The following is an 18,483-nucleotide window of genomic DNA, read 5'->3' as shown; positions in this document are numbered from 1 at the left end:
ACCCCTGCTGGGGTGTCCTTGTTTGGGTGTCCCTGTGCAGGTGTCCCTGTGCACTGTCCCCTGTTTGGGTGTCCCTTTGCGGTGTCTCTGTCTGGGTGCCCTGTGCGGGTGTCCCTGTGCGGGTGTCCCCATGCGGGTGTCCCGTTGTGGTATCTCTGTCTGGGTGCTCTGCGTGGGTGTCCCCATGTGGGTGTCCCCGTGTGGGTGTCCCTGTGCGGTGTCCCTGTGCGGGTGTCCCTGTGCACTGTCCCCTGTTTGGGTGTCCCTGCGTGGGTGCCCCTGTGCGGGTGTCCCCATGTAGTGACCCCGTGCGGGTGTCCCGTGCGGTGTCTCTCTCTGGGTGCCCTGTTTGGGTGTCCCTGTGCGGGTGTCCCTGTGTACTGTCCCCTTGCGGTGTCCCCGTGCGGTGTCTCTGTCTGGGTGCCCTGTGTGGGTGTCCCTGTGTACTGTCCCCGTGCTGGTGTCCCTGTGCAGGTCCCTGTGCACTGTACCGTTTGGGTGTCCCCGTGCGGGTGTCCCTATGTACTGTCCCCTTGCGGTGTCTCGTGTGGTGTCTCTGTCTGGGTGCCCTGTTTGGGTGTCCCCGTGTGGGTGTCCCTGTGCACTGTCCCCTGTTTGGGTGTCCCTGTTTGGGTGTCCCTGTGTACTGTCCCCATGCGGTGTCCCCGTGCGGGTGTCCTCGTGCGGTGTCTCTGTCTGGGTGCCCTGTTTGGGTGTCCCTGTTTGGGTGTCCCTGTGTGGGTGTCCCCATGTGGTGTCCCTGTGCGGGTGTCCCTGTGTACTGTCCCCGTGCGGGTGTCCCCGTGTGGGTGTCCCCGTGCGGTGTCTCTGTCTGGGTGCCCTCTTTGGGTGTCCCCGTGTGGGTGTCCCTGTGCACTGTCCCCTGTTTGGGTGTCCCTGTTTGGGTGTCCCTGTGTACTGTCCCCTTGCGGTGTCTCGTGCGGTGTCTCTGTCTGGGTGCCCTGTTTGGGTGTCCCTTTGCGAGTTTCCCTGTGCACTGTCCCCTGTGTGGGTGTCCCTGTGTGGGTGTCCCTGTGTGGGTGTCCCCATGCGGTGTCCCTGTGCGGGTGTCCCTGTGTACTGTCCCCATGCGGTGTCCCCGTGCGGGTGTCCCCGTGCGGTGTCTCTGTCTGGGTGCCCTGTTTGGGTGTCCCCGTGTGGGTGTCCCTGTGCACTGTCCCCTGTTTGGGTGTCCCTGTTTGGGTGTCCCTGTGTACTGTCCCCTTGCGGTGTCTCGTGTGGTGTCTCTGTCTGGGTGCCCTGTTTGGGTGTCCCTTTGCGAGTTTCCCTGTGCACTGTCCCCTGTGTGGGTGTCCCTGTGTGGGTGTCCCCATGTGGTGTCCCTGTGTACTGTCCCCATGCGGTGTCCCCATGCGGTGTCCCCGTGCGGTGTCTCTGTCTGGGTGCCCTGTTTGGGTGTCCCCGTGCGGGTGTCCCTGCGTGGGTGTCCCCACGCGGGTGCCGGGGTGCAGCCCCGCGCAGGGGGGGGTCACGGCCGCATCCGCAGCCCGGCTCCCTCCCGCCGGGCACCGTCTCGCGGAGCGGGGGCCGCCCCGGGCGGGGGGTCCCACGGCCGGCGGGTGCCGGCGCGGGGCTCGGCGGGGCGGGGGCGGGGGTGCCCGCTGCCCGGTGCGGCGGCGGTGACAGCCGGGGGCGGGCGGGCCGGGGCCGGGGGCGGGGGGCCCGGCCGAGTTCCTGCCTCCTCGGGAACAAAGGGAACTCTGTCTCGGCATCTGTCACCGCCGCCCACCCAAAACTTTTCGCCGCGCCTCCGCCGCCGCGGCGGGGTCCCGCCGTCCCGTGTGTCCCCCACCTCTCCCCCCCCCCGCCACCCCCAACCCCGACCCCCGGCACCGGCACCGGAGCGGCGACCCCGGCGCGGCCCATGCGAGGGCCGAGGCGGCGGCGGCGGCGGCCCGGGGGTAAGAGCGGGCGGCAAACATGGAGTCCCGGGCGGGCCGGAGCGCGGGGCGGCGCGGAGCCCGGCGGCCCCGCCGCCTTTGTGCGGGCCGGGCCGGGGGCCGCCCCCGCCGGGAAAAGTTTGTGGGAGTCGCGGGTGGGCGCGGGGAGGGGGGGGTTCGTCCCCTTTCCGCGGCCTTTCCAACTTGGCCGATGTCGGGTGTTCGGTCGGGGCTGGTTTTGGGCCGGTTTGTGCCGTTTGCGGGGTTGGGGGGGGGAGGGGGGGGGCGCGGGCGAGTTTCCAGCTTCTCTTCCCGTTCTTCGCGCGGGGGGGGGGCGGTCCGGGGCTCGCTGCTCCCCCCCGGCTTTGTGTCGGCGGCGGGCGGGCGGCGGTACCTGTTGCGGCGGGGGGCGCGGGGGGCGGCGGGGCCCGGGGGGGGGGGGGGGGGGTGGGCGCGGAGCGGGGCGGAGGAGCGCGGGGGGGCCCGCACCACCGAGCAGAGCCCCCCCCGGCCCCTGACAGCAGCGCGGGGAAGTGGCCCCCGCCGCCCCCCGCCTCCATCCCCGCCGCACAATGACCCCGCGTGGTTCCTCCTGCCCGAAGCCGCTCGGGCTTCCCAGCCCCGGCCTTTTTCTCCTGCTGAGATTTTTTTTTTTTTTTTTTAAATTTTTATTCCCCCCCCTCCCAAAAACGCTTGATTCCGTTTCGGCCGCCGCGAGCGTCCCCCCCCCCCCCCCAACCCGCCCCGCGCCGCCCCCGCAGCCCTTGCAGGGGCCGTGCCGGCAGAGCCCGGTGCCGCGGGGTGGGCTGTTGTGGCCCCCCCCACCACGGTGCCCGTGGCTTCGCCTCCCCCCGGGGGGCCTCTGCCTCTGGGTCAGCCCCCCCGCCCCGGCCGGGCGAGGAGGGGGCTGGAGGCGGTGGGGGGTGTGTGTGTGGGGGGGGGTGTGTGTCTGTGGCTGCGTCCCCCCACCGCCCCCCCCAGCCGGGACGCCCCCTGATGCCCGCTCTCTGGTTTCCACCTTGCCAGGCTTTAACCAGGAGAGATCGGCGGGCAGCTCCACCATGTCGGATAGTGACCTCGGGGAGGACGACAGCGCCACATCCCCGGACCCCTCGCAGTCCAACAAGAGGAAGAGAAGGGGCAACCTCCCCAAGGAGTCGGTGAAGATCCTCCGGGACTGGCTGTACGAGCACCGCTTCAATGCCTACCCCTCGGAGCAGGAGAAGCTCAGCCTCTCGGGGCAGACCAGCCTCTCCGTGCTGCAGGTAGGAGCCAGTCCCCCACGCGCTGGGGACGCTGTTGGGTCCTCTGCCACGGTGCTTGGGACGGGCCGGACCGGGAGAACCCCACCGAAGATCCCAGAGGATTCGGCGCGCTGGAACCACTTGTCTCTGAAGGGCAGCGAGGAGGCAGGGGGGGAACGGCAGGGATCCAAAGCCCCTGCACGGGAGAGGTCTGAGCCCCGGGGACGTGCTCCGTGGCAGTGCTGGGGCAGAGGTTTTTGTCCGGCCAGAAGATGGAGGGACTCAGATGGGGACAAACTAAGCAATACCCCGTTGTTAGTAAAAGCTGCCACAGGTGGGAGGGTTTCAGGAGGTGCTGCTTTATCCTGTTCCCCTGGGCACCCCACAGCAGAGGGGCCAGAGCTATCACCCCCCCGGCTCCGCACGCAGGGCTGGGCAGGAACCAACCCTCCGAGGAGGAGAGGGGCTGGGCCGGGCTTTGACCCCAGGTGGGCCATTAAGGTCCCTTCCAACCCTTCCAACCAACGTTCGATGATTCTATGATTAGCCGCACTAAGTACTGGCTGGCCCCCGTCGCCCCAGGGGAGCAGGGGGAGCCCAGCCCAGCTGGGCAGGGGTCCTCCCGCCCCACTCCCGGTGGTGGGCTGATGTTCTCCCTGCGGCGGGTGCCCAGCCCGGAGCAGCGGGGGCGAGCAGTGCTTTTTCCTCCCAGCTTTGGCTTTGGCCCTGCCCGCTGTCGGGGTGGCCGGGACAACCTGTCCCTTTGATCCCCGCAGAGGCCAACAGCCTCCAGACAGGGGGATCCTCGTGCGCCCAGGGCCCCGTCCCCCCGTTCCCAGCCCGGCAGGGTGGGAGGTGAACGGGGGCTTCGCTCTGGCTGCGGGGGGGGCACAGCGGGGTGGGAAGCGGCTCTTGTGTGCCGGGGAGCAGGCAAGGGCCGGTGGGTTTGCAGCAGAGCTCCTCTCCTTGGGGCTTCCTCCACGCCTCTGGCGCCTTTCCCTGCGGCTTGGCGCGGTCCCGGCCATGGCCCAGACACCCCTGTGCGGGCAGTGCCTGTCTGCTTTCCCTCTTCCTGGCCGGCAAGGCAAACTTTCTTTTTCATTTTAATGTATTTCTTTAAACGCTGGCTGTGCAACAGGTTTGTGTCCGGGCAGCTGCACCAGGGGTGGGCCTGGGAGGGCTGGAGCCGGGGTGCTGGGGGGAGCAGCGGTGGGTTTGGGGCCATGGGAATCCGGGCTTGTCCCGCACTGGGGTTGGCACGGCAGTGCCCGGCGTGTGGGGCTTTACCCCAGGGCTTGTGGCAATGGGACCGGCAGGGACCGGCCCTGAGCTCTTGGGGACCAAGGAGGGTGCTGGCTGGCCCGTGGGCTGGTGTCGAGGTGGGACCTTGCCGTGTGCTGGCTGCTGTTGCCCCGTGGGACCCTCTGTGTGTGCCTGCTGAGGAGGCTGCCCCTCCATCCACCCCCAGGCGGGGGGTCCCAGCCCGGTGGCAGCTGAGGGCTGTCACTGGGATTGCTGTCAGTGTGAGGTGACACAACAGGACGCTGTGGGGACTGCTCCGTCTGACAGGAGAAGCCCACTGGGGTGGAGCTGTGGGACACCCCACGGCAAGGCTGGAGTGGCTGCGGGGTCGGATCCGTCGGTGTTGATCTGACGCCTCTAGGAGCCTCTCGAGCTGCAGCCACTGGCCGAAGCCCCCAGTTGTTTAGTTGTGCCTCCCCTGCCCAGTCCAGTGGCCTGGGGAGCAGGAGCGCAGTGACCTCGGGGTCTCCAGGGAGGCTGGGAAGCCACATGTCTCCCTTGCGGAGAGCCAGGAGGCGAGAACGCGGTGCCTGCTCCTGGCGTGGCTTCCCGGAGAGCAGCAGGTCTCCAAGCGCGTGCCCCCCCGCGGGGATGGGCTTTTCCTCCCTGCAGAGGGGGTGCTGCTCTCGTGGCGGTGGTGGGGACGGACACAGCCCAAAGGGACAGTCCGGCGTGCGCTGTGGTGGGGCCAAGTGATGGACGTGTTTACAAATAAAAAAAAATAAGCTGATCGCTTCAAAGCTGAGGCATATCCCATCTCCCTGGCTGGGTGACACTGTGCGGTGTCCTGCGGTGTCACCGGCGGTTGTGCGTGCCCATCTCCACGCTGTGTTCTCCAGAGGGATTTGAATGCTGGAAGGAGCAGGGTGGAGGACGGACCGGCAGGATTCGGTGGGCCTTCTCCGTGCTGTGGAGTTCGTTGGTTCTTTGTTGGGAGTCCAGCCCTCGGCTTGGGGATTTAGAACAGTTGATGGCCGTGGGATCGCAAGATCACGTCAAGGGGACCTGGCTAAAGCATGCAAGGGAGGGCGTTTGGAAGGGAAAACAGGGTGAGACTGGTGTAGTTGAGGGTGTTAAATGCCAAATATTGTCTTAAAGACAAAAAAAGACAACCGAGATCTTGCTGTGATCAAAGTTGTGGTAAGTTCTCTCTCCCCAGGGGAAATATTTTACGTAGCTGTTGATTTGGGAAAGATCAGTCATTTCCCCCCCCCCCCCGCCCCCCGATTTATTCTCTTCTAATTGTTTTCTAGGAAGGCAGTTATTTTAGTGCAGCATTTTATATAAAGATGCTGAAACAATACATGGCTGAGACTGAATACGTGGCTGCTGTGTTTCCGTAGGGTTTCTAGAGGTGTAGCTGCGGAGCTCTGCCTCTTTGGTGTGCAGAGGTTTGGAAGAGCCTTTAAAGTTAGCTGTAACCTCGCTCGTTGGCTGGAGGCACGGGAAGGTGGTGATGTACTGCCGTGATGCCCCCTTAGGGGACGGGGGGCTTGCAGCTCTGCGAGCCGGTGGTCTTCGGGGTTTTCCATCCATGCTGCTGTCCTGCCGTCTGTCCAGTGCGGGCAGCCTCAGTGCTCCCGTCCAGGGCGTGTTGGCACCCTCGGCAGCGTGGGACGCGCGGCCGGGCACGCTGAGCTCTGGGGCGGGTCACCTGGAGAAAACTCCCCCCAGCCCGGGGACCTGCTGGAGGCCCTTGGGCTCTGAGCTGGCTCTGTGCAATGGCACCGCCACCGGCTGGGGGGACGGCAGGAGCCCCCGGGAGGGTGCTGGGAGCTGCACCCTGCTTCACCTGCACGCGGCGGGACTTTGGGGCCGCGGCGGGGGGGGGACAGCGCTGAGCCCATCCTTCCCTGGGGAGCGGGTGCCGGCGGTGCCTGGGGGGGGCTGGCACCCATGCGCAGTCCCCGGCAGGGTGGGAGCGGTGTGACAGGGGTGCAGGGAGGAAGGGGCTGCTCCAGGCAGGCGGTGCAGCAGGAAGCAGCCGGCGTTGGGGTTTCCGTGGGTGGCTGGGCAGCCCCTGCCGAGAGCGGCTCTGCCTCTCCCGAGCCCCACGGGAAGGAGGTGCGGGGCTGGGGGGAGCCCTGTGGTAGCTGGAGCTGTTTGCTGCGTCCGGGGAGATGGGGGTCTTCTTCCGGCTTGGCTTTGACCTGCCGTCCCCCGGCCGGTGCCGCGCGTGCTGGGCAGCCGTGGGCTGACAGCGCTGTGCCCCTCTCTCCTCTCAGATCTGCAACTGGTTCATCAACGCCAGGAGGCGGCTGCTCCCCGACATGCTGCGCAAGGACGGGAAGGACCCCAACCAGTTCACCATCTCCCGCCGAGGGGGCAAAGCTGGTGACGTGGCCCTGCCGCGGGGGGCTGCTGCCGGCTCCGGGGTGCTGGTGGTACCTCCCGTGACGGCGGCGGGGGGGGCCTCCAAGGTGCTGTCGATGTCCGTGTGCCCGCAGGTACTGTGCCACCCCGCCCAGGCGCTGGGCAGCAACCTGAGGGTGGTGAGCGCCCACAGCCCCGAGCGGGAGAAGCCCCCCGGCCCGCAGCGAGCGGAGCCGGACCCTGTCCCGAAAGCGCCGCTGGGTGCTGCCGGCAGCACCATGGCCTTGCTGGCCCGGGCCGAGGCGGCCAGCCCCACCAGCGGACTCTTCAACACGCCGCCCCCCACGCCCCCCGAGCTCTTCGGCGACGACTTCAGCAGCTTCCAGCTGCTGGTGGAGGTGGCCCTGCAGAAGGCGGCCGAGCTGGAGTCGCAGCGGCAGGGTGGGCAGCTGCCCCTCTCGCCCCAGACTGAGCCCCCGGCGGCCTCCCTCTCCAAATAACCTCCCGGGCCAGGTCCCGCAGGGTGCCCTTCCCTGGGGGGGCGCCCGGCCCTCCCAGCCTTGTGCCACCCATCTGCCGGCACCCCCCGGCCAGCTCATCTGGGAAGCGGACTCCAGCCTCCCGGGGGGGCTCTGGTCTCCGTCAGCCGAGGGGGCAGAGGAAGGACTTGTCCCATGCCGCCACCCTCTCGCCGGGGAAATGCCCCCCCCACCCCCACCCGCCGCCCTTGCTGCCGAGGACGGTGCCCCGGCTGCGCGGGAGGACGCGGCTGCTGCGCTCTGGCTGGTGTGAAAAGACCTTTGCAGCTTTACTGACCTCTCTCCCCGCCGCTGCCGCCGGTTTCTGTGGAGCCCCCCCTCGGAAAACCTGCTGACTTCTTTTTCTCTCTCCTGTAAACAAGGGTCCAGCCAACACTGTTTCTTTAGGGAGAGAAAGAGAGAATTTACTATTTTTTTTTTTTTTTTTTTAAAAGTTGGTGTCTGTTTTAAGGACTATGGATGAAAAGCTTTTTCTCCCAAATCTCCGATTCCCGCCCCTTCCCTTCCCCCCCCCCCTTTTTTTTTTCCCTTTTGTTTGTGGAGGGCCTTTCTGGTACCTTGTGCTGGCGGGGAGCCCTGCCTTGCCTAGGGAAGGGCAAAGGACAGATGAACTGGAAACCTGAAATCTGTGGCATTTTTTCCACACGGAAAACATGGGACCCTCCTCTTCTGCCTTAGGGTGTTACAGATGCTGCCAGTAGAAATCTCTATGGTGCTGTTTAGCAATTTTTTTGTTGAAACGTTTTCCCTTTAATTGTGATTTATGATATGATTTTTTTTTTTTTTTTCTTCTATAAGCATAAGCATTTCCACAACTTCCCCGTGCTTCTCTCGAGTTCCTGCTGAATGTGTGCACATTGTGTCCCGGAACAGAGAGCGCGTCGGCAGAGCCCGCGAGACGCTGACCGCAGGCTGCTGCTGGGGGTGGACGCAAAGCCGAGACTGTGAAATTTTGTATCCCACTTCTTTATTCTCTTTTTTTTTTTAAAAAAAAAACAAAAAAACAAAAACAAAAAACAAAAACACATTTGGAAAGAGGCGTGTTGTGGGCATGGGCAGGTGTGTTCTTCTGCAAGTGCAGCGCTCGCAGCCTGCAGACCACAGTTCCTGGAAAGCAAGAGTCGTGTCATCAGCCAAGCGCTGACGAACTGCCCCGGGAAGGCGGAGGGACCGAGTCCTGTCGCTCCCTGTCCCCGCTCCTGCTCCCGCTCTCCGGGGCTGAGCGTGGCCGTGCCCGGCTGTGCAGTGCTGGTGACCTCTAGTGACAAGCCGGTGTCTGCTGGGAGCTGGCCGGGTGGCTCTGGGGCAGTTCCTGGCTGGGCATCGCTCGCTGTCACCGAGCGGGAGCCTGGGCGCCGCGCTGCTCCTGGGACTGAGATAATGCTGTTTCGCTGGAAAATGTTAAGTTAAATAGCGATACGTACGCACCTATGTTATCTATCCTGAGAAACACTAATCCTAGGTAATTAGCCTGATTATTAAATTGCATGACTAGAGATAATAACGTCCACAGGATCTGGTGCTCTGCGGTGGTTGGAGCCAGCGGTGCTGGGGGAGCAGCACGCTGTGGGATGATGGGGCCTGGAAGGCAAAAGCACTGATTTTTGGGGACTGGTATTTCCCACCCCCGCCCCCTTTCTTGATGGAGAAGGTGACAGGGGAGAGGAGTTCCCGGGTGCTCGGGGTGGGGGTGTAGGAAGGCTTGCCAGTGGTGTGTCGCGCTGGGCGGGTGCCCCCGTGCAGTGCAGGGATGGCTCCAGCTCCGGCACTGCCCGGCTGGGCAGTGGGCCCCACTTCAGGTGGGGCCGCGAACACCTTCCTCATCTCCCCCAGCTCCATTTTATGTCCAGCCTTTGCTCTCTGCCTCCTTTCTGAGGAAAGCCCTGAATTTTAGGAGTCCCTCCCTTATTTCTAGGTAGCCCTTCTCCCTGCCAGCCCCTACCGTTCTGTTTCCTCCCCCAGGGGAGGGAGAGGCTTTTTCCTCTCCTCCCTTCATTTTGCCCCAGTCGAACCAAAGTGGTTTCCTCCCCCGGGGGCAGGAGTGCTACAGCCCTGCCTGTGCCATGGACCAGTGCTGCCGCCCTGGGGACGGACCAGAAAGAATGGGGAGGGCAGGGATTATTGGAACAAAATTTATGGAGCAAAAAACTACTGTAAATATCTTTTTGTTTGTTCTTCTGTTGTCAAATAAAAGTTTTTTAGTTTTGGTTGTGGTTTTTTTTTGAGTTTGTTATTTTTTTGGGGGGGTTTGTTTTTTTTTTTTTTTTTTAAATATGAGCTGTGCCTGAGGGTAGACTATGTCATTTGTGGATGGCTCGCTTGCTCCTCCCTCACCACCTCCTGACACTCAGCCAAAGCAGCTTAAGAGGTCTAAGGAGCATTGCTGGGTGTGGAAAAAAAAAAAATGGGCCCAGTGCCTGGCACGGGCCTGCGCCTGCCCTACCAGCGTTTGGTCTGACAGCTGTTATGTGCTTGCTTCCCATAGCATTTGATCCCGGGGCCTGGGAGCCAGAAAGCCTTTGGCAGAGGACTGGTGCATTTCTGTCATCCCTCCTCCTGGGCAGCACCAGAAAAGCGAGACGGTATCCCTGCTAGCCCCTTGGCAAAGGAAGAAAGGTGAGGCTCCACCGCACACAGTTTGCTGGGGCAGGAATCCTGCGAGGGGCAGCAGGGGGTCTTGCAGAGCTGCTCCTGGAGCAGCAGCCACGGCCAGCCTTGCTCTGCCCCGGAGGGCAGGGGCATGGACCCAAAGGCTGCTGCATTGCCAGCACGGACGCTGGCAGCACAGGCACCGCAGCAAGGCGGTGATACCCCCCACCCATCACTGGGCAGGGGCTGTGGAAGGATGGAGGTACCTGGCCTCCAGCCAGCCCCCGCCCCCCCAGCTCTGCCTGCCCCTGCTGCGGCCTCAAGTAGCACCTCAGGGGTCCTGAGCTGCACAGAGGTGCCTTTGCCGGGCCAGGCCCCGGGGACACCCAGGCAGGTTGGGCAGAGCCTCAGGGATCTGTACTTGCCCCCATGGGGAAGGGGCCACTGGCCCCCAGCAGGCCTCAGGCACACCCAGCTGCAGGGCGATGGGCAGACATGTCCCGCAGGCACAAGGAGAGCAGTGGCAGGGGGCACACAGCCACCACCCATCCTTGCCCTCCAGCACAGCGCTGACTGTCCTTACCCGGGGGGGGGCACGGCTCTGCCCTCGCCATTGCCTCCCAGGGCAGCAGCTGGGACTTGTAGTCCCAGGCGGGGTCCAGCCGGCAGACCACTGCCAGCCCTGTCCCAGCCCTGCAGTCCCCCTCTCTGGCCTGTGCTGCTCTGCCCTAAGCACCCTCAGGCATTGCGTTGAGCGCAGAAAAGCCTTGTTAACATGACACTTCCATACTTCTCATGCCACAGCCAACACTGCCCCGAAAATACCCACATGGGGGTGTAAGGCTTTGGGAGACCCTCCCTTGGCAGCTGCATCCCCCGTCGATGCCTAGGCCCCAAACCAGCAGAAACAGAAGCTAAAGTTACGTGTCGCGAGGGTCTCTGAACCCACAGGACCATGTTTGTAAGCGGCAATGTGATCCATCTCTGTCCTGCTTCCTGCGTGCTCCTCTTACCTGGATAATGCAGGGAGCTGCTGCCCTGGAACTACTCCGCGGGGCATGCGCCAGCCCGGCTCCATGGTACCCCTTGTCTTAGTGCCACCTGGGATACTGCACTTGAGCACAGGGTGCTGAGCTGGCGTCACGGGAGCCCCGCAGACCGTCAGCTGGCACCCACGCTGCTTGGGTTAGGGTCAGTCGGCGCCACAGAGCAGGCAGCTGTTCCCAGAGCCCGGGGGAAGCACAGCTGGCATGGCAGCCGCTCGCATTCGGCCCTCAGGCCAGGGCACAAACCCCGTGCACAGACCCAGCGTGGGTACCGGGGGGATTCTGCTCACCCCGGTGGTGCCTGGGCCACGGGGCTCTGCCCGCCCTGTCACCCACCAGTGCCTGAGGAGACCCACAGGGGCCTGAGGCATAAGGCCCGGGCCACCCCTATCCCTCGCGCTGCAGGCCGGCGCTGAGGAGAAGCTCAGCCTGGGCGCCGCGCTCCCCCCGCCACGAGCCCAGGGCGGGCAGGGGGAGCCCCCGGGCCCATGGCGCGGCGCTGCCGGTCCGCTGTGGATGGGGCAGGACCCGTCCCGTCCCAGGTCGGTGCCACCACCCCGCCCTCACACCGCCCGGCGACCGGCCGCGGGGGCGGGAGCGGAAACTGCCCCGCCCCCTCCCAGCGGCCTCAGCGCCCATTCGCCCCCAAAACTCACACGCTCTCTTATGATTGGCTGGCGGGACCAGCCACCCCGCCTACCGCCTTACCCGGAAGTACATTTCACACAGACGGCCCCCCCCCCCCATCCGCACTGGGGGCAGCCATTTTGTTTCAGCCGCCATTTTGCGCCGGGGAGCAGCCATTTTGTTAGACGTCATACAGCTCTGATTGGCTGTATCATACCCACGTGTTCTCGGGCAGCCCCGTGATTGGCCACCCGCTTCCTTTGGCCCCAGAAGTGCTGCCCAGGTATAACAATGCATACATTTGTATGCAATGTATGTGTGTACGGAATTATTTATATAAAGGTGCGTATAAATATGTATTTCTCAGAGGTATATTTCTATACTTGTATACATGCACATCTATTTCAATTTGTATGTGTACATTTATAAAGCTGTAGAGATTAAACATACAGAGTCATAAAGCTACAGGTATAAAAGAGACAAAGAGCACGGAAAGGGCGCTGGGGCCTGTTGTACTTACAGGTGACCCACCGGGGGCAGGGGCTGGTCTTGCCAGCCAATCACCGCACACCACACCCCTGCAAGAGCACCCCACTTCCTGGGCACGCAGCCTATGGGGCTGCAGGAGGGGCGGGACTTCTGCCAGACACACCTATCCCTGCACAGCCCCGCCCACCCCCCCACCGTCAGCCATCTTGGCGCTGCTGAAGGCCCCAGTGCAGACACCACCCCCCAGAGCAAGAGACCGCAGGCAGCTGTGAATTCAGAACTGCAGTTGTTTATTTATTATTTTTTTGTTGTTGCTTTGTTTTTCTACGGTAAGTCAGCCCGCTGTCCTCGCGGCTGTTACGTTCTTCTCCTCCAAGGTGGCGGGAAACAAAAGGCGTCAGGCAAGGGCCCCACACTCTCCCGCGGCACCCGGCAGCACAGGGCCGGCCTTGCACCCCGCTCCGTCCCTCCTGGCCACGGCCACAGAGCGCAGCCCCGGGGCCCCGCGCGGCTGAGCCAGGACCAGGAGCCATCTCGGCCCCAGGGAGCGAAGAAGATCATTCGACACCTCAGGGAGCCAGGCTGCTGCCCACAGCCTGCCAGCCCTGGAAAAAAAAGCAGCTTTCCAGGCCTGCGGCCCAGCAGCAGCCTCAGCCGCTTGCGGAAGAGTAAATATTAAAAAAAAAAAAAATAAAAAAAAATTTCACCATTCCCGATTTCAATGCTAGAGATGTCGAAAACTGCATCTTCACAATCCTCCCTAAAAACCTGACAGTGCAACCCAACAAGTCAGTGTCTCTGAAGAGTAAATATAAAAAAAAAAAATAAAAAATAAAAGTAAATCACCGTTCCCCGTTTCAATGCTAGAGATGTCTAAAACTGCATCTTTACAATCCTCCCCAAAAACCTGACAGTGCAACCCAACGGGTCAGTGTCTCTACCCACAAAGATCGAGACCAACGCTGAATCTGAGTTACGTTATGGGAATCTAATTCCACATTTGAGAATTTAGGGTAGGTGGGCAGAAATCTCTAAGATCAGCTACGCATGAACAACACTGGACAGTATACAATGGTCACTCAGACATCATTCAGAATTTCACTTTTATTTATTTTTTTTTGCCTTCTGGATCACCAACACCCTCGCTGAAACGTCTGTGGGATTCTACCCCCACCCCCATCAATGTAGCACACAATCTCCCAACTCCTTCAAGCAAGTGAAGAAACAAACAAAAAAAAGAAAACCCCCCAAAAAAAAAAAAAATCCCCAGCAAGATCACTCGGGATGGGGCCAGATGCTTATTTTGAGGAGGTGGCAAAAAATTTGGTGGCGGCAGTTCTGGCTTCAAGAAGCCAGACTGGAAAAGGAGACCTACGAAGGGGAAAATGGGCTAAAAAATATTTAGCAATCCTTCCTCTACCCCGAGAGCAGGGAGATAAGCAAAAAATAGTCATCTGATTACACACAGGGTATATATTTTTACACACACTTTTACACACATCTAGATATCGTACATGTAAAAATATATGCTATACATATGCCCATTCTCACCAAGGTGCTTTTAAGTACACCGTCTGCACTGTGCGCATGGGCATGTATACGTGTGTATGAATTAAATGTACAGGTACTGCTAAGTGTATATGTGCATATGTACACATACATACAGGCAGGCAGCCTACCACCAGCCGCCTGTGCCTTCCTCTTTGTACAAAACCCACTCCTCCCACCCCGAAACACCGTCACGCTCTCCCCAAGCCCTCCCCCTTCCCCAGCCCACTTGGAAACAGGTACACCCCCCCCACCCCCCAGTGTAGCAGCTTCTTTCTCAACAAGCAAGTCAAGGAAAAGAATTTTGCAAAGGGAAGAGGAGAAAAATCAAAGTGAAGCGTGTGTGGATCGTGCCTGTAGTTGCTCTGTGGTCCTTCCGCTCCCCTCCCGTGCCTGGAGTGGGGTCCTGCTCTCCCGGGATCAGCCAGCCAAGCGCCGTCCCTTCCCCCTTCGCCAGCTTATTGCACATTTGCTTCCGGGGCTGCGTTTCAACGACTCCGCAATTACATTCCACAGACCCTGTCTCATCCTCTCACTTCAATAAAACAGAGGAATACGCACCCGCTGTCCTGTCCCTGCCCACCCCGTCCTCCCCCCACCCCAATATCCCCATCGAAAGGAAAACAAAACAAACAAAAAAAACCAAACCCCAAGAAAGGCTGCTTGCTAGCAGAGTGCAACAGTAGTACACACTGAATGGGTGTTCTCTTCGGGAGCTCTGTGGAAGAGAGGTTATTTCTAACACGGTAAACGAAGCCATGCAAAAGGTGGGATAAAGGGAGCCGGAGGAGGGAAAAAATAAAGGATGAGAAGGGAGAACGGAACTGAGGAGGAGGAAGAACACAGCATGGCAAGTGCTCAAGGCTTCATGTTTTCTTGTCCTCTTCTTGTAAACAAGCTAATAATTCTCATTAGATAGAACGAGTAAAAAGACTGAAGTTCCAAGTCGAGGGGCTGGAGGTTCCAGGAGTCTGTTCAGTCCGTTCAGCAACACCACAGCCAGTGAGAAAACGAGGGGTATTTTTTTCTTTTTTTCTTTTTTTAAAATCTTCATTACTTAAAGCTGAGAGAAAAAAGCCAACTCAGGAGCCCTTTTCAAGGATGGCTCATTGTCTCTAGACTGAATAAATCACACTAGTTTAGAGAGAACCTTTTTTTTTTTTTTTTCCTTTTTAATGACTTATAAAAACCACACGGTTCCTTCCTCTGCCCCTTTGCTCAAAGACGGGTCTGTGCCTCGGGTACGTAGATCTCGATGCTATCTGCGCTCTCCGTGGCCGAGTTCTGCCGGACAGAGGCGGCCCGCTTGGCTGCCATGAGACGCTTGCGAGCTTCCTGGCGCTGCTTGTCCGAGTCAGAGGCTTTGTCCCGGTTCAGTTGGGATTTGGACTTGGCTGGCTTCTTTGGCACTGGAGGGGGTGGTTTCTTCTCTTCCTTTAGGGAGACAGTAAGGAAAAAACCCAAACATAAAATAAAAATGCACATACAGAAGTTTACTCTCTGATACGGTGGGGACTCTTCTTGCACGAGGGACTAAGCGATGAGATTGATGACTCAGGTGAAAGAAGCAGTTCTCGAGCAAGACACTCATCAAAAATCAGCTTCCCCGATTTCTAGAAATGTGCTATTTCGCATTTCATGGTACAGAGGCCTTCTGTGAAGCGGACCAGAGTTTGCAGACTATGTCTGGCCCAGCTACAGGTCAGAGCCCAGCACCGGCAGCAGGAAGGCTGAAACTGATCTGGAACTGCAAAATTTGAATACGTCGCCCTGCCCAGAGCCATCGTCCTCCTTCCTACCCTCATGCCTAGGCGGGAAGCCTGGCCCAGGGACACAGCCCCTGCTGCGCTTTCAAAAGGTTCCAGCCGGTGGTTTTTTTTTTTTTAATACTCCTCAGACACCAAGAATAGTTAAAACCTATTCATACAGCGCTTGTAACACTAGAGGCCTCTGTATCACTGCTTAAAGCACACACCGCTCATCGCCCCGGTCTCTCTCCATCGTAACTCTTTTTCCCCCCTTGTACGAAATTGTTTCCCCTGTTACTCAAGAGGAATGGTCTCAGTGCATCGCAAGGCTGTGTGACAACACTGCACAAGTACAAGATGCTAAAAGCCTTAAAGATCTTGTTTCTGCAGACACGAATAGACCTCTGATACCCAGAAACATCCGTGAGGTGCTCTGGCCGCTCCCAACTGCCCCACACTCACCTTTCTCTCCGGTGTCTCTGCCAATTGCCAGCTATTAGCTTTCAGGTGGTACAGCTCATCAAACTTCATGCTGATGTCTTCAATGGACAACTGCAGGAGATCCCAAAACCCGGCTAGGTCCTGGGCTGTGGGTCTGGGATTGGCATTAGGGTTCTAGAAGCAAAAGCATAAAAAAAAAAAAGAAAAAAACCACACCTTTCAGAAAGAATATACCCCTCCTGACAAGCAGAGCAGCCTGCGCAGCTTACATATTCATCCCGCGTAAGTCTACCTGCCTGACAACTGAAGCATCAAGAACCCACAGGAGACACCATCCCTAAATAGGCAGAGACACAATGCCATCATTTACAGTCAAAACTACGTCTGCAAAGATCAGGAAGCAGAGATCCTGACTGTATTTCTCCTGGAGGAGCCTGATGAAGAATCCTGGAGAGAGACACTCTCCGTAGCAGAAAGCCGTAGCTCCCGTTCTCCCCAACGCTCCTCCCCCCACCCCCCAGCTAGTGCTAATCCCACAACAGGAACCTCCAACCAAAAGGTCCCCAGCACACGATTCAGAGGTAAAACGCTGGTTTCTTACACAGAGATCCCGATTTCACGGTGGGGAATAAGGGAAATGGACACAACACACTGCACGGCACAGCTCTGACACCTGGAGTACTTGCACGCCAGCGTACGGCAAGCCAAAACAGCCAACAGAGCTTTCACGAGCAAAACGACTTTGCCACATTCCCCCCCGCCCCAAACAATCTGAAAGTATCAGTATTTCTCAGGCTGGGTTGCAAAATTTTAAGTCGCTTCAGTTTCTCCCAAGAACAGAGTTTTCCCGGTTTCCGAGACATCTGAACTGCCATCGCAGGCCCGGATTGTCTCAGGAAAGCACGGGATCAGATCTGAGCAACTCAGCACAAAGCGTCAAAAAGGGAGACCCCAGCGCAAAGCCCGGCAGCTACTGGTGTCGCTGTGACCTCTCAGCCCTCAGCAGCCAGAGACGAGCAAGTGGACGCTCAGCGCCTCACCCCTTCCCCTCCTCCTTCACGAGCTTCTCTAAGGTTTTTTTCCCCGCCAAGTAAAGGGGAAATCACCTCTGAGGAAGTTTGCAAAAAAAAAAAAAAAAAATAAAAAATCCATACCACGATAAAGCTTGGGGGGAAAACCAAAACAGGGGTCGCCACCCATCCCCACGTTAGCCCCGTTCCGCTCTCAGCGAGGGCAAACCCTCGCACTACATTTGAAGGGATCCGATTCAAACAGCGCTTGGTGAGGGAGCGAACGAGGGACAATCCTGTTGGGACGGTTTTACCATCCACATAATCTACGTGCAAACCAAGCACGTGTGCGGAAGAACGGCAGGCTTTTCAAACATTCCCCCCTCTTTGATGAAACCTCGGTGGTTCACCTCAAAAAGCCCTTTAGAAGTAACAGGAAAGAGGTAGTTTCCAGGACACGGAGCAGTATGGCTGCCTGACCATTCAGGCCCACAGAGAGACTTGGTGTACTCAGCGCGCCCCGATCAGCGGTTCAAACGTCCTCATGGAAGCACCGAAAGGAATTGCGAACACCCGCCTTGAGCGGAGCGCAGCCCGAGAACTGCCTATTCAGAAGGGAGGGTGAAGCGCCCAGCCTCCCACTGCTCAGCTGCTGTTTTAAGTCGGCATTTATCCGTCCTGGCACGGTGCTCAGGCTGTAGGCTACCGCTGCATTGGCTTTCGTTTTTACAGTGACAGTAGGCTGTAAAACACCCGATCACATTCCCGTCGCGCCGTTGAAATAGATACACCTCCCCTCCCCAAAATCAGGAGAAAGAGATCCAGACTCACCAAGTTTTGTTCACAGAGGCCGTGGAATTGCTGGAACTTCTGTGACATTAGTAACTGTGCACTGCCCACTGCGCTCAGGACTTTTCCTAAGACTAGGGGGGGGAGAAAAATAAAAGAAAAAGACCTCAGTTGAACAGAATATGAAACGCAGCAATGAACTCAGGTGTTTCTGGAGCAAAGAATCACTCTTGATTCATTAGAAAAGGAGTTTCAGAGACCCCCCAAGGAAGTAACTGCTCTCAGGAAGAGAAGTATTGAAACTCGAATCTACAGGTGTCTTTGCCACCTCTTACTGCTCCTTCTAGAGCAGGTCAAAAGCAGGCCAGACCGAGGACACTACATCAGAGTTTGCAGAACCTGCAAAACGTAAACTGCCTTCAGCCCATCAGACATGCCGCCAGCGCAGCCTCAGCGAACAGATCTGCCGGCAGATCACAACCGGCTCTTCCACTCGTGCACGAGGTGAAGGCAGCAAGGGGCAGGAGAACCGTCTCCAGCTTCCATTTACTAGGAAGGGATTTGCTGGCAGGCTGGGGCTTTTAATAACCCAGGACTTTATGCTGCTCTTAGTGGGTTTTTCAAGAAGCCTCTGGGTATGGCAACGTTCCTCTGCCCATTAACGGAAAAAACACCGTACAGGCTTTTCCCTTCCAAAGGTAGGGTTGAGAGACGCACAGCGTGTGCAACTGCACCATGAACAGGGATGAACTGATTCCCCTTCTCCTCCCTGGTCTGCTGCTGCACCTCCTGTTTATAGATCTCGGTGGGACAAGCGTAAACTGGGCGCCCTTCTGTACTCACCAGGTTCTCTGTTACAGAACCTACTAGGAAACTGCTTTTGGAGGTCACAGATAC

The 18,483-nt window shown here is 59.2% G+C and overlaps 2 protein-coding genes across 12 annotated transcripts in view; one reads left to right on the top strand and one right to left on the bottom strand.

Moving 5' to 3' along the window:
- The first annotated feature begins 1,717 nt into the window (after positions 1 to 1,717).
- TGIF2 (TGFB induced factor homeobox 2) lies at positions 1,718 to 10,891 on the top strand. Of its 3 annotated transcripts, none has more exons than XM_063350239.1 (3): positions 1,718 to 1,922; positions 2,928 to 3,166; positions 6,673 to 10,891. In XM_063350239.1, the coding sequence occupies exons 1-3, from the start codon at positions 1,886 to 1,888 to the stop codon at positions 7,258 to 7,260; spliced, it is 864 nt and encodes a 287-aa protein (XP_063206309.1). In that variant the 5' UTR covers positions 1,718 to 1,885; the 3' UTR covers positions 7,261 to 10,891. The 3 variants fall into 3 exon arrangements, with proteins under 3 accessions (XP_063206309.1, XP_063206310.1, XP_063206311.1); XM_063350240.1 differs by lacking the exon at positions 1,718 to 1,922 and adding an exon at positions 1,935 to 2,147; XM_063350241.1 differs by lacking the exon at positions 1,718 to 1,922 and adding an exon at positions 1,939 to 2,039.
- A 2,944-nt stretch (positions 10,892 to 13,835) lies between these two features.
- The window catches only part of DLGAP4 (DLG associated protein 4), a 179,612-nt gene continuing 174,964 nt past the window's right edge, over positions 13,836 to 18,483 (bottom strand). For all 9 annotated transcript variants that reach the window (XM_063349695.1, XM_063349697.1, XM_063349699.1 and 6 more), the window contains 3 exons: positions 17,629 to 17,720; positions 15,809 to 15,961; positions 13,836 to 15,032 (listed from right to left, as the gene is read on the bottom strand). In XM_063349695.1, the coding sequence (XP_063205765.1) occupies positions 14,817 to 15,032; positions 15,809 to 15,961; positions 17,629 to 17,720 (461 nt within the window). In that variant the 3' untranslated portion in view covers positions 13,836 to 14,816. The remainder of the gene's footprint in view (positions 15,033 to 15,808; positions 15,962 to 17,628; positions 17,721 to 18,483) is intronic.

The sequence above is a fragment of the Chroicocephalus ridibundus genome, chromosome 12 (assembly GCF_963924245.1).
Source record: "Chroicocephalus ridibundus chromosome 12, bChrRid1.1, whole genome shotgun sequence".
In the NCBI taxonomy this organism is placed as follows: Eukaryota; Metazoa; Chordata; class Aves; order Charadriiformes; family Laridae; genus Chroicocephalus; species Chroicocephalus ridibundus.
Note: the sequence above shows the minus strand (reverse complement) of the source record. Positions and strands in the feature narration are given on the sequence as shown.